At 36.8% G+C, this 14,968-nt stretch overlaps 2 protein-coding genes across 2 annotated transcripts in view; one reads left to right on the forward strand and one right to left on the reverse strand.

The window, feature by feature from the left end:
* Positions 1-252: 252 nt before the first annotated feature.
* LOC113073762 (uncharacterized) lies at positions 253-7,579 on the reverse strand. Its single transcript, XM_026246514.1, has 9 exons — positions 7,516-7,579; positions 7,249-7,401; positions 5,069-5,205; positions 4,063-4,199; positions 1,852-1,945; positions 1,429-1,767; positions 958-1,141; positions 747-874; positions 253-596 (listed from the first exon to the last, which is right to left on the reverse strand). Exons 1-9 carry the CDS (start codon positions 7,577-7,579, stop codon positions 279-281), a joined length of 1,554 nt encoding a protein of 517 aa, XP_026102299.1. The 3' UTR covers positions 253-278.
* A 2,076-nt stretch (positions 7,580-9,655) lies between these two features.
* The window catches only part of LOC113073770 (glutamate receptor ionotropic, NMDA 2C-like), a 33,726-nt gene continuing 28,413 nt past the window's right edge, over positions 9,656-14,968 (forward strand). Inside the window, exon 1 of the mRNA XM_026246526.1 lies at positions 9,656-10,794. The gene's annotated coding sequence lies outside the window, so the exon portion shown is untranslated. The remainder of the gene's footprint in view (positions 10,795-14,968) is intronic.

Genomic DNA, 14,968 nt, shown 5'->3' on the forward strand with positions numbered 1-14,968 from the left:
GCCACATCAGTATTACTTGGTAGCCCAACTTCATTATGAACAACAGCATCATCCTCTACACATAACAAAACTTCACCTGCTTCATGAACTCTTTTTAAGTGTTTGCGAAAACCTGAAAAAGTTGCAAATTCTAAACAGCAACCTGCTTCACCACATTTCAGTCTAAGTGATTTGCCAGGCAAGAGCCCATGAATTAACTTTAGATGTCGAACAAGAACATTTGTGTTTTTCAGACAACAAAAACAAACAAAACAAATCATTTTTCCCAGCAATCAAATCTAACGCAGGAATCTAGCTCTGAGTTCAGCAACTCTTGGGCACTCTTTGACTTTGCCAATGTCAATCTGAAAAACTGTTGTTTGTACAAAGGTGTACATGTTGTGCAGGACTTTGCTGTAAGATGCACCAAACACAAAGTGCGCTTTGAAAAGTTCATCAAAGGCACTGAGACCACTCACTGATTTGCACGGTATGGCTTTCTTGTCGAGAATGATGTAGTATACATGAATGCTGTTCTTCTTTGGACCCATGGCAAGCAGGTATGGCTGTGTGCTTTCTTCAATTGAGTCCAGGTGCTCTTGTATGTTAGTACCGGCCTAAAGATAAAAAAAATAAATAAAAAAATAATAATAATTAAATCAGCTCTCCAATTGACTCTCTCTACATTAATTTTTCACAATACAATTAGCCCAACAGACACTGATTTTCGGCAGACTACAGGAAATGACAGTAAAGACCAAATTTACCTTTTTGAAGATGACGAGGTGTTTTTCTGCTTGAGATGCGGACATCTTTCCAGGTCTCTTTCTGCCTTGTGGTGAAGGTGGGATCAAATGAAGTAAAAGAAGAATAGAAGCAATGTCACTGTTCCATCCTGAAAAAATAAAATAAATGACATCAGAAAAAAAATACATGGAGAAGTCTAAACAATCTTATACTGAACTCTGACAGTCTAACCTGCATCCCCTATTTCATTCTCCTTCACAGTCATTTCGGCACAGTCAATCAAGTCCTGAAGAGCTTGGGAGGAGTTAAGACTTTTGCTTTGCTGAATAACTTTGTGCATGAATGTAGTTGGCCACCTTTCTAAAAGCTTAGAAGTCGTCTTTTCACCAAAGAGCAAAACAAAATCCTGTTCAATCTGCAAAAACATCATAAACATTCATTAATACAAACACAATAAAAATGTTTCAAACAACTTTACAGCTCAAATAACGTGTTTTAACAGAAGAATTCATAAAGCTCAAAAATGTGTGACTATGCACATACATTGTAGTTTTATATTTCTTTGTAAATGGTAATGAACTAAATTCCACAAATGTTGTCAATTGAGCTGAACTTGCATTATACCTATAATATTTGTTTTACCCCAACCCAATGACCGGGTTAAAGAAATTCTCTTATCACCACATAGACATGTTCTCTCACCAGGCCTTGAACATCCAAGAAGCGTGGAAATTCCGTCAACACATCAGTGCTTCTGTTTGGGTCTTGAATCATCTTGCGACGGTACTGAAATGTCTCCTTCATTTTGATCTTGATGGTGTCCACTTCTGAGGTGTGTTTCATTAGAGAAACTGCTTCTCTACACTGTTCTTCAGTGAGAATAACATCTGTGCTGGATGCAGCCTCTCTTTCCGAAGTTGGGCCACCACTGAAAGACTGTGAGGAACGTCTACAGTTCTCTGATGATGCACTGTTCCTCTGAATGTTCTTTATTTTCCAAGTCAGGTAACCTTGTCCACTTTGAGGGTCATAATAATGTTCCTTTAAAAACAAACACATCTGAATAAATACAAAGGTGACCAACTACCCCATAACAATATTTTAACAAAAATTATTTGCACTTACATATCCATTCTTTGTGTAGGGATCACGAAGATATGGAAACAGGGCAACGATTCCTTGGGCATACATTTCCCTAATATTTCTGGGTGGAGATGTGCTGTCAAAATAAAACAATAAAATTTAAGTATGTCTGCAAGTATGTCTGTTAATTAGTTACCCTAGTATTCTGCTGTGGTATTGAGAATTGAGAAATCTTTAAATAAATCAGTCATATAAAGTTTTGGTCAACTGGCCCACTCATAATCGTGTTAAATAATATTGAGATTACAATATTGGCCAAAATAATTGTGATGATTTTTGCCATAATCAAGCCGCCCTAGTTAATGTTCAGTTTCTTACACAGACTGATTTTTTAACTTCATAAGACCTCAGTGTATCATCATGAGCCATGGGTATTAATTTAGTGTAACCTGATATGATTTTTTTGACTCTCAAAGGAATGCTAAGCATTGACTTGCATTATCTAAACCTCCAAGGACCACAGTATCTGCTAAAAATATTCTTTATTGTTTTTCTATAAAAAAAAAAAACCACCTACATCTTGGCATGAATATAAGGATGTAGGGCTGTTTTTTTTTTGTTTGTTTTTTTTTACTTATCGAATTTAAAAAATCTGCATTTGAATTTTAGGTGTGCGTCAGGCAGCCTTATCAGTGGTGCACGCGATGCGACGATGAAGTGTCATTGCATTTTAATGCTTTTGTTAGCCTATCCAGTTGAACCCACTAGATGCGGTGCTGCTACGTTGTTCATTCAAAATATTGCGGAAAAAGAGAACAATCGATGCTGGGAAGATGTTGTGTATGTCAAAACTGAAGCCGTTCACACAAAACATTTATCGCATTTTCTAGAGGGACATATATCAATGTTGCACTCGCCTCTCACACAAGATAGCCGCATGTAAAGCTATGTCAAATATATGCAAGTTCAACTTTTAAAAAACATGTCTCAAGACTATATAGCAGTTTTCCCCACCCCACTGCATATCAAGTTTTTACACGAAGAAAGTATTCTTTTTGATTGGTTTTTGGTCCTTTGTATTAAACTATACATACATGCATGATGCTGTTTTGTTTCTAATTGTTTAAGCAAGTTTAATAATTATATATGGTATTATATATGGTTTATAAACATTATTTTAAACATTATGCAATTTTTTCAAAGATAGTCCTTTTATTTTATTATGCTTTGAAGAAATGATATGCATAATATTTTGCTCGATGCGCCTTCTTATGGCCTCAGGAGAGAAGCCAAAAGCTTTTTCTCCCATAACTGAAATTATGCCTTTTAAATTCTAACATAATCAGAATATTGATAATATTTAAGTAAAAAATTTTAATTTAGTTTTTCAGCCATTTTGACAGCTCAATAAGGATGAGTAAATTCACTTTCATTTGGTGTAAACTTTCACTTCAATTGATCAAATGTAGTAATTTGAATTATTGTTTTATTGCTCTAAATGTGACTTGGATTACTCAAGGGTTAGCTCACCCAAAAATTAAAATTCTATCATTAATTACTCACCTTCATGCCATTCCAAACCCGTAAGACCATTGTTTATCTTCGAAACAAAAAGTAAGATATTTTTTATGAATTCCAAGAGCTTTCTGACCCTGCATAGACAGCAAGGGTCCTACCACAGTCAAGGCCCAGAAATGTAGTAAAGATATTGTTAAAATGGTCCATGTAACATCAGTGGTTTAACCGTAATTTTATGAAGCTATGAAATATTTTTGTTCACAAAGAAAACAAAAATAATGACTTTATTTATGCTTTAATGAAAACAAGGATATAATCAAAGAAAAAAATGGATTGGGATAACCTCCAAAACCAAAGGCGATACCTTTTTAAAAGCTCATTATCGTCAAATGTTTCTAAAATGTTTACGTTCTGAGGCAGACTGCTGCCAAAAGCCATATTAGGATAGTTTGTGGCTTGGTCTTAGTGACTTAGGAGTCCTCTTCACTGCTCCTAAGATTTCACAGATTTAGGAGCTAGTTTTAATGATAAAATGCTTTGTGAAATACTCTTAGAGCAAAAATTTAGGAGTCCTAAATTTAGGACTGACACACACATTCTTTTTAAGATTTTCTTCTAAATTGGTGAGTTATGAGCTACATTAAGCCTTAAGATGTTTTGTGAATATGGGCCCAGATCTTCTAAAATTGTCATTTGTGTTCTGTGGGAGAATCTTTTGGGACGGCATCAGATTACCTGTGTTTTTCAGTCATATCTGCAGTAAGAATCTTGATCATCTTTCTCCTGGTGCTGTCAGTCAAGCTTTTGGTTTTGTTGTATTCCCTGATGATTGCGTCTCCACCAGGTTTAGTCTGCAGGATTTTTTGGACCAACTGCAAAGTGTTACGTAATACAATTATTGACAAACCATATCCCTCTCAAGAACCATTCTGAAATAATCCATGTGACTCCAGTGGTTCAACCTTAATTTTTATGAGGTGACAGGAATGTATTTTGTGTGCAAAAACAAACAAATGACTTTATTAAATTTCTTCACTCCTAAATCAATCCGTAAACAGTGTGCATCCAGGATGGGGTTCTTCTGTCCTTCAGGTTCTGTCCTGCTTTAGGCTCTTTTAAATAGATGTTAGTTTACCATTTCAACGTGGACTTTTTACAGATTGATGAAGAAATTGTTGAATGAAGTCATTATTTTTGTTTTTTTAGCTCAAAAAAATAAAAATAAAAATCCCATAACCATAAATTTAAGGTTGAACCACTGGAGACACATTAATTATTTCAAGGATGTTTTTACTATATTTCTAGGCCTTGAACATTGCAGCTGCATCAGTTGTCAATAGAGGGAAAGATTTCCTTACTAATATATTAATTTGTGTTCCAAAACTGAATGAGAGTCTTACGTGTTAGGAACAACACGAGGGTGAGTAATTTATAACAGAATTTTCATTTTTGGATGAACTAACCCTTTAATACCCTGCAGGTGATGTGTTCTTTAAAGCAGCAAAACATTCACCATGAAATCAAAAGCAGTCACAAAAGACATATATAATTGACAAGATTTAAACAGCAATGTGTCTTGGCTTACTAGTTGTGACTATCATCCAAGTCATGTTGATGCCAGGTGTGAAAAGGGCCAGAGATTGTGTAGTCAGTAGTCACATAGTTACATTTCTTGTTTTTCATAGTCAGGTTTAAAATTTGTACTGTAGAATAATATACAATGCAAAAATCACAGACTCACAATTCTGGCTTCGTCTTCAACCCTCTGTTGCTTTCTTGAAGGACTTCCATCACTTAGAAGACTGGTGTCATCAGATTCATAGTTTGCATTCTGCAATGAGCTTTCTTCACTTGTCACAGAAGGGACCTGGGCCAAATCTATTGAAAAATAATTTTCATCAAATGACTGTTAAAATAAAGCTCTTTCTGATTCTGAAAACAACCACAAAACCTTGTGCAAAATTTAGGTGATAGCCCTGCTGTCTTGCCGCCGTTATGACAAAATTACATACACAATATTAAGTGCGAAGGACATGCAGAGCACAAAGGGCATTATACAATTCACACGTTAGTATTGGAAGACTGAAAAGTGTTTTTATATACGCTCTATTTTAAGTTTTTATTTAATTTATTTGGTGACATAAGGCAACCCGCCTGCATGGTTATGACAAATTTTTATTCCGTTTAACAAGTCCTCACCTCAATACATCGGCTGCATTTTTTTTATGGTGGAATTAGGAGCCGTTTCTCAATATGCATTCTTGTCTGTACTTGCATTCTTGTGGACTTGTGAAATGTCATCAGTTGTTGCCCAAGTACTGTTATAATTCAAAGTTCACATCTAGCCAAGTACAGTTCAAATCCCCGGATGTGTTATTGTTCTTGGGATGTTTCCCCTTTTATCAAGGATGCATCAAAATGTGACTTGTGTGAACTTGAGGGAGCAGGTAACCCACAATGCATTTTGCAATAACCAGCGAGCGTTAATGGCAGAGGACAAAACCCGCATAATTTTCAAAATATTACTATTATTGTTTCATGAAATGTACATTTAAGGGTTTTTCAGGCGGGAACGTAGGCTAGTTGTTTTAAAACTCAAATCTGCAGTTTATTTATAAAGATGGTGCATATTTGAAAATTTGCTTCGCCTATTTCCAGGTGATCACCGGGCACTCAGTGCTCATATATACCGCCGAGTGCAGTCTCACCTCAGCTTGTCCTTCTGACATTTGCCACTAGCTTGGATGTGTCTGTAGTAGTTAAACATGAAATATCATTTGTTTTAGCTGTATCTAACAGACAATCTTCATAAATCTATTATTTGTTCCTGGTCATATCGTTTGGGCGGAACACAAATTTTAGTTTATATTAACTTTTATATTACAGCGCTGATGTAGCATACATTTGCCTGAATTGTTTGCTTTTGTTTTTATTTCCTATTATATAAGCCTCTTATATTTCATACTTATACTTTTATACATATTTAATGGCTATTATTTTTTCATTAAAACTGACATAACCAAAAGAGGCAGCGTAGTCATACATTAATACATACAGTAAAGATAATCAGAGTGTATATATATATATATATATATATATATATATATGCAAATATTGCCTGAACCCCATATTAACGTTTTTTGTATTTGTGTGTGTATTTTATATTTTATATGTGGTTGTGTTTTATATTTCATTTTGTTATAAGTATACATACAGTGAGTGAAGATAATCAAAATATATCTGCCTTACCTGAACTACATTTTTGTGGCTATTATTGTTTAAATGAAAACGAAGAAGCAGTGGTGTTTGATATCATATTTCATCTTATTGTAAATACAGTAAGGATAACCGGAGTAGCTAAGGCGAGCTGAGTGACGTTATCAAGTAGGCCTACGCAGCTGTTCCTTTTACAGACCTTGCGTCCTCCCGTTCTTAGGAGTTTGCACTCCCGAGTCGATCTTGCCAAGTCCGAACTTTGCGTTCTTGGTATTGAGAAACGGCCAGGGTGTGACTCGATAAATGAATAAACCGTCGCATTAACGCGTTTTCAGTAATGTACATTCATTAGCAAAAGGAGTTTCACACTTATTGGTTTAGCAATAAAAACGGGTTTAAACGTAACTTGTCGTTTGATATTCGCCAATTTAGGGACGTTTCTAAAATTACACACAACGTTTCTAACTTAAATAGCCTTTGAAGATAACGACTTAAACTCATAAAAACAACTTTAAAACTGTTCATATAGGTGTCCAATTTGATGCGCATCTTTTAGATTTTTAATATTTAGAAAAAAATATGGTCAAATCGTGTGTAAAGGGCCATTTGTTTTAATACTGAAAGGGCTCAAACAACATTATTTAAAGCTCAATAGCATTTACAGTCACACACACACACACACACACACACACAAAGATAAATTACCGTGTGACGAGTTTTCGAATCGAAGAATAAAAACGCCTAAATTTGGCTGCTTTATAACCTCCTCGAAAACATCCTCATCAACTTCTGTGTAAGACGAATCGTAGAGCCTGGTATCTGCGCGTTTGGAGGCGGGAATTCCGAATTTCACAAAGGCTGTGAACAAACCAAAACGAGTTTCAGTTTAAAATTAAAAATTCTTAAAGTCAATGGCAGCTACAAACACAACTAAAAATAAATTTTACAAGTAAATTAACAAGTTAACGTTACCTTCATCCAGAAAATCAGAGAGTTTCAGGTCGGCGCCAGAAACTTTAAACAAACTTTTGTTCATGGTTGAACTTCACTTTAATGAGCATCCTTAATCCTAAAAGAAACATCAGCAGAACAGTTATTTCTAAACGTATTCGAGATAATGTGTATTTTTTATTTAAATAATGTTAACACAAGAAAAGCGCAGAAACAGACTTACCTTCTCCGTCGCGTGCAGACAAAATGGCGTAATTGCCCCACAAGGCAGTCGTTGAGGGTGGAGTCAAGACAATTTGGCGCGTCTTTTTGCACTTTTAGTGTAAAAATAAAATCACATAATGTTGCACCCTACAACTACAAAGACAGGGTGTACTCATCAACACTGTAGATTGTTAATTCAACTTTTTGGGAGTTATTAACATTTAACACTGCATTTTTTACACTGGTAATTTTACTGTGTAGGCAGGAAAGGGCTTCCAAATGGAGTACCGCTGTCATACACTGTCAGAAAACATTATGCATCAGGTACTATTTAAAACTAAAATGTTCTCTCTTTATTTGTCAAGAATGTTTAAACCCATTTGCTTCCCTTAAAGACAGGTGATCATGCATTGTAAGTGGCTTCCAGTGTGTCAAAATGGACAAAAAGTTTGTGCAGTTCGGCTGGAACATGTTTGAAGAGTCACACTGTTTTTTCCTTCTGTCAGTATGCCTCATCACCTGGCCTGCTCTAAAATAGCACTATGGTATTTTTTAGTTTCTGAAAAGCTGCCATGTGCACAAAGTGATTTAGACAATTTAGAGAGTTCCTTTTGAGCAGACAGAAAATGAGAGGAGGCAGCAGATCTTTAAAGCTGCATGAGACAAAAAAAAGACTGATTTTTATTTTATTTTTTCAAATATTGTAGTATATATTTAGTTTTGCACATGCTGTATATGTGCAAAAGACATGTTTAAAATATGTCTGCAATCAAAGAACTAGAAGCTGTGTGTAGTTTATAGCATTGATTTAACACGCATATTATTATTAGTCTACTTCAGCTGAAACACCAGGGTTCTGCTATTTAATTCTCTCATGAATGGGAAATCCAGTATGTTTTTAGCCTGGATTATGGGTTACAGTAGGGGTAAGACATGTGGAATTGTCTCCTTACAAGTGGAAAGTGTAATTTGCACTGTCAGGTGAACAAAACTCAACTAGATTCTTTTTTTACTAATTAAATTCAAATCAAGTCTTAAAATGAACTTTCCACTTTCATCTTTTAACTGATTTAAAGTGTCAAATGAAACATTTTCTGTTCTTTGCTACTCAAGGTATATCCTCTGTGACCACTTGATTGAATCTTTTTAATATATTAAGAAAATATATTAAATATTATTTGACTCTCACTTTCATCTCTGTTCTAGTCTTTTCTCTTCAGGGTGTATCGCTTATGCTTTATTTTTAATCTTTAAGGCTTTTGTAAATCACTTTGGATAACAGCGTATAATAGAAGGAAATAAATGTAAATATGCACATACTTACATTTTCAACAGCCATCAATTTAATGCATCCTTGCTGAAGAAAAGTATTAACATAACAACAACAACAAATGTTCTGACTCCAACCTTGAAATACAGTGTGTGTTCATATATGAATATACAAAATTATTATAAAACCCACATTGTCCCCAATGAGAAAAAAAAAGCTTATAAACAAATAAATAATCTAGAAAGGTCTGTGTAAAGGTAGGTTTAGGATTAGGGGATAGAAAATGTCATTTGCTTTGTATTAAATCAAATTAAATGAAAAACAAACATCGTATAGAGGACATGGATGGATTTGGTAATAGACGGCTGACAAAAAAGGAAAAATCTGTATTCGTAATAACATCATACCTGAAGGACAAGCAAGGCTGAAGTGTCTAGAAGGACAAGCAAACTTGTCTGTCGGACCTACTCATCTCAGAATGACTGGAATGCAGGAGGGCTTGTAAAGAAAGAGCATTTAAATCGCAGCAGGACAATAATGACAAAGACGGTGGGAAAGACAGACAGAAGCAGGAGTAATAGAAGTAGAGAGAACAAACAGGACAGGACAGGACAGTGAAGTGAAAATCCGACATGGTGAGAAAGGACTCTGGATGGAGAGAGAGAGGGAGAATAAAAACATGAGAGAATGAGGAGGAGGAGGCAGGGTAAATCTGTACAGCATTAGGTATCAGAATCTTGTTCTGTGGTCTGAGAGCAGAAGGCAGATGACATCAAACAGATGAGACGCTCAGCACATCTGCTCTACAAACTGGACAAACATCATTTGTGAATTTGCATTTATGTATGTACTTATTCAGGATTGCTTTTTCGTGCTCTTCTCAGCCAACACTACAAAAACTCCAAACTTTCTGCAACCCGGATTAAATCCAAAAGCAACGCCTGTTGATATAAAAGATTCTGAAGAAGCATCTTCATGGACTTCCTGCTCAAAATCAGCAGACTACATCTCCAGAGACGGAAAAGGTCAGATACACAGCTCCAGTCATTTGAATCTATTTTAATCAGCAGTGCTCAGTTCCCAGCATCCGTCTCATTTCATCATGATTATTCCCCAAGGTTGGGGAACTAGGTTGGTCGTGATGGAGCGGGTGGAGGCTATGGACGGGTGGTTTGATTGAAGATGAAGGGTTAGTCAATTGCCAAAAACTCAATTTTTTTTGACTGATACACACTTTCAATACTTTATCAGCTTCTGTTTCACATGTTACAACTTTAGGCATAGGTAAACAAGACCCACTTGAGATTTATTCAAGATTTATAGCGTAAGACACCACCTCACGCATTCGCACGCCAATCCATGAGCGCAGGGAGTCGCCACCACTCAGCTCCCCACCTGCTCTCGCACCTTTCCTCAGTCAAGAGATCACATTTGCAACTCTCCAGCTGTCTCTCGTCGGCGTCACAAGCCGACAAAGCTACTAACAGCTGTTTCTCCTCTTTTTTGGATACTTGTCTCTCTATTTCTCTCTAATTCCTTCCATCTTTTTCCTCACCGTGTCACTGACACCGTATTCAGTTTGACCCTCTTTGCCAGCAAAAGTGAGAGAGAGCGAGAGGGAGAGAAATGCCATCACCACAGCAGGGTCTTCAGCTGCCACACAAGTAGACTCACACAAGTGTTGAGAGAACGAGAGAGAGAGCTAGAAAAGGCCAAAAGGAGGTGAGAGGAAGCAAATGCGAGAAGAGGAAACAAGAGGAGGCGGAGACGCACAGCTGAAGAATGTACAGCTTGGGGTCGGGCTCGGATGCATCTAGCCGGCACAGGTAAGGAAACTCTTTTTCATTCAATCTGCTGTTGACAGCAAACATACAGCTTCGCTCGACCTTTGTGCATGTGGCCATGGAGAGTGGCTTTCCGTCTCTGGGTCTTGCATGTGTGATGGGGGAAAATGCCTGCGGGGCTAAAGCTGCTGTAGTTAACAGGTGGAGCGCCGCTTTCTCTCGTGGCTGCTTGCTCACGGAGTGCATAAACAGTCCTCGAAAGCGTAACCGGCAGAGTGAATGGGATTCTGGAGACCTGGATGCTTTCTGATACACATACCAGCACTGGGACTTTCTTGGCAATGGGAATGTCAGATGTACATATATCAGCTCACAGTCTGTGCGAGTGACGCTGGACTAATTGACACACATTTGCAACAAGAGAAAGACAAATTGGGTTAAAAAAAACACTTGTTTTTAATCCTAACATCTTTTATTTTGTAGTAAAAAGCTAGCAAGGGTGGTTAGAAGGCTTTTTAAACTCAGTAATCAATCTTGAATATTACAGACATATATACAAATTGGAGACAGGAATTTGCCAAGGTCAAAGAAGGGAAATTGATTTTCTTATGCTCTTGATGTTTTCCTTATGATTTATTTCCCTCACAAATGGAATGTGACACATGTGAATGTGTCCTGTTTGAGTTTGACAGACAAAATTAGGTTTGCCTGTGACGTATGTGCAGTATGTGCATATTTATTTATTCATACATTTTGTCATAAATAGATTAGAAGTGATAGAAAGTGAGAGATAGTGTCAAAGTACAGTATGTCCATTCATAAACATCTTGAGTCATGTATCACTCAAGTGTCATCTCCGATAATCCTGTTATAGGTATGCTGTTGTTGATGTGTGGTTTTGTCTAGAGAAAATGAGAGCCTACTTAAAGGGTCTAACATGTTATTTGGATTTATTTATTACAGACACTCCGGCCCTTCTTAGCATTCATAAGACAGAGCCATTGATTGTTGCTGAAATGCTCATCTGTTAATGTCCAATCGCAACTGTTTGGAGTGTGACTAATACATCACTATTAACATCCGATTCTGTATGCGCCGCATCACAGGATACAAATGCTGGCAATGGTGAAACTACCATCTGTATTTCAATGTCATAATCTGTTTTTGTTTTATAGCAGACTCACTGAAACCTGTATGATTATGGCTGAACTGGCGAGATCACAGAGGGTTTTGAAAAGCCAGCTGATATGCAGTACATGCAGATTTGGGGAACACTAATGTGTGCTTTGACCATGACATGCTGAGCTCTTTCACTTTGGAGCACTATTAAAAAAAAAGTATACAGCACGCTGTGGGTTTGTGTGGAATACTAGAGAAGGATGTGATCTGTTTTTAAAAGAGTTGCTCTATGGCCACACTGACCATGAGTCATCACTGTAAACGAATAATATATGGAGTTTCAGTATACCTGTGTAGTTTAGAGAGTGCTTTGTGTGTGTGTGTGCGTGCGTGTGTGTCTAGGGTCCATTGAGTTTGTTTGATTAGCCATTGCTCAGTGGTTAAAGCAGCTGGTAACATCTGGACGTTTGGGATTCTGTCGTAATCTTTGCGGCCGGATCTTAAAAGGGAAACTTACCATGGTCCTGCTCTTCTCCTGTATGATTGATGGCTCGTGTCCCACATTACAGAAAGGAGACAGATCGCTCATCGAAAGCCACTAGGAATTAGCTTTGTTAACATCATTCATGTAAGAATGTGTTTGCGATTGTTGCTATAAATAACAGCGAAAGTGTAACTCCAAATGTAATTCAGCTTTAAACTTGGTAACACTCTCGCTTGTGGCGGGGTTTTAACTCAAAGACACATACGTCGACGGAGCGTGCAAGATGTTAATTCAGTGCTAATATAACACACCATCTGGATGCTGTGTATGACAATCTGTGTATGTTTTACAGCTCTTTGTTTGTCATTTTTGATGGTCGCAGATGTCAGTCTAACCACAAATGCAACCAATTCAGCAAATGTCTAGTTTGTTGGAGCGAAGCCCAATCTACAAGCATTTCAAGCTGTGCAGAACGGGACGTAACCCTATATACACTGCTTTACCAGATGAGACCAGTTTTTTTTTTCTTTCAGTTATTTTAATAATTTCAGATGATTGTTTTGTGGTGAGAAAAAGTTACTGTAACTATTATTATTTCTGTCCAACCAAAAAAGTTTTGATGCATTAGAAATGGTTTTCTCTTTCAAATATACCCATTCTTCTTATGGATGTCTGTTTATTTGACTGCTAGTTAAATTACAGTTTATTTTATGATCTAAACTCAATTGCGGATGTGAAGGTTGTAGTTGGATATGTAAAATGTATTAAAAGCCATTGTGCTTAAATCAGCTTCACCTATCAGATGCCGTGTGGACAGCTGGCACCCACAGCTGGTGTTTTAGTTTGAAAATATTTCTATCTGCGATTATCTACATGGAAGGTGCAGATTAAATTTTGCAACAAGTCGTTTTTATGTGTAATGCTGTGAATCCAGGCAAGTGCCTGTTTTTTCCTGATATTGATAAACTCTTTTATTTACATTCTTTTGTTTGGTTTGAAATAAGAACCCATGCTCTAGGTGTGTGATGTGATTGTCCATAGGATCTATGGTCAAACACATATCAAAGTGTCCATTTTTAAAGAGATCTGAGGACTTGAAAAGGACATGAGAAGAACACATCTACAGCAGATCTAACAGCCTGAAAGCTGGAGTGTGAATATATTATCGTGCAGCAACCTGACTGTGTGTTTGTGTGTGTGTGTGTGTGTAAATGGAGTGTTCCATTTGCTGACATCAAAGCAAGGCTGCAGGTGTCTCACTGCTGTTCACAGCATCACGTGCAGTACACCAATGAACACACACTCTGTAGACATCAAATATAAGGGTGTTTCTTCATCTATCGGCACTTGTGTCCCAGGGGCACATTGCTATTAAAAGTAATATTTGTATTTATAATTTTGTAATTTATAATCTAAAATTTATAATGTATTTATTTATTTATATATTGTCGTCTCAATATTTCTCTATGTTTACACCACAGAATGATAACTAATGAAAGTATGCAAAGTCTGTCTTAAGACACTCCACAAGACCAGAAGTACCTACTTGAAGAAACACCCCTATATATATATATATATATATATATATATATATATATATATATATATATATATATATATATATATATATATATATATATATATTATGAAAGGTGCTCTTTTTTCACTCCTCTGTGTCACATTCCCTAGAAACGGGCACAGCTGTTGCTATGTTAACTCCACTGCTCGGCTAGGTGTGAGGATTGTGTTGAGTTACAAGCATACAAATATGCTCATTGATGCTTTACCAGTATTGAGTGGAGTTTGAACAGTCTCTTTTTAATGAGGATTTAAAAAAAATACAGACAGAGAGAGAGAGCGAGAGAGAGGGGAAAAAAGAGAAAGGACCGAGACCATGACAGCTCTCTCTGAGCGTCTGGGTTCCTCATTGCAAGTCTTTTGTTTGGTTTTGTTGCTTTACCAACTGTAATGCATATCTCATGTCTTACTTTACCATCTGTCTTCCACTTGTGCAGAAAGTACTTCCACATTGGGTAAGGAGTGTTACTTATAAAGTCTATAGGAAAACAATGCAGTACAAACCATCAGACTGAACAAACAAATTCACATGCATTCTTACAGTATTATATCCTTAATGTAGTAATTAGGTTTATTAGAAGCCAGGTGTATTTTAAGGAACATGATAGCCATCACAATGTGAGTGTTGTATTTATCATGCACAGTAATTACAGTTCATGGCCCAACAGCTAGCTCTGATAGTTTAATAGGCTGCGGTAGTCGTAAGATGCAGGCATGGATGGATGAGCCTAACCTTTAAGATTCCAATTCAAGTGCATCTCATCAGATTCTGATTTAGTCTGCTGTTGAAAAGAAAGTCCTCTCTCTGTTTGACGAGCCAGTTTTATATGTCTCTACTGTTATACACTTGGTAGCCTTATGGTTAAAGTTTAGCTCTGGCTGTAGCTGGGACCCAGAAACCAGAGAGTTATTGAGATCTCTATCATGCTCTATTACTATGGATACCAGTAATGCACTTGACCTGAGGTGCTCCAAGGGGCCTGTGTTTGAAATTACTAGACTTTAAGGTCTATATGGACACTTGTAAGATCTAGA

This window comes from Carassius auratus, unplaced genomic scaffold (genome assembly GCF_003368295.1).
Source record: "Carassius auratus strain Wakin unplaced genomic scaffold, ASM336829v1 scaf_tig00012847, whole genome shotgun sequence".
NCBI lineage: Eukaryota > Metazoa > Chordata > Actinopteri > Cypriniformes > Cyprinidae > Carassius > Carassius auratus.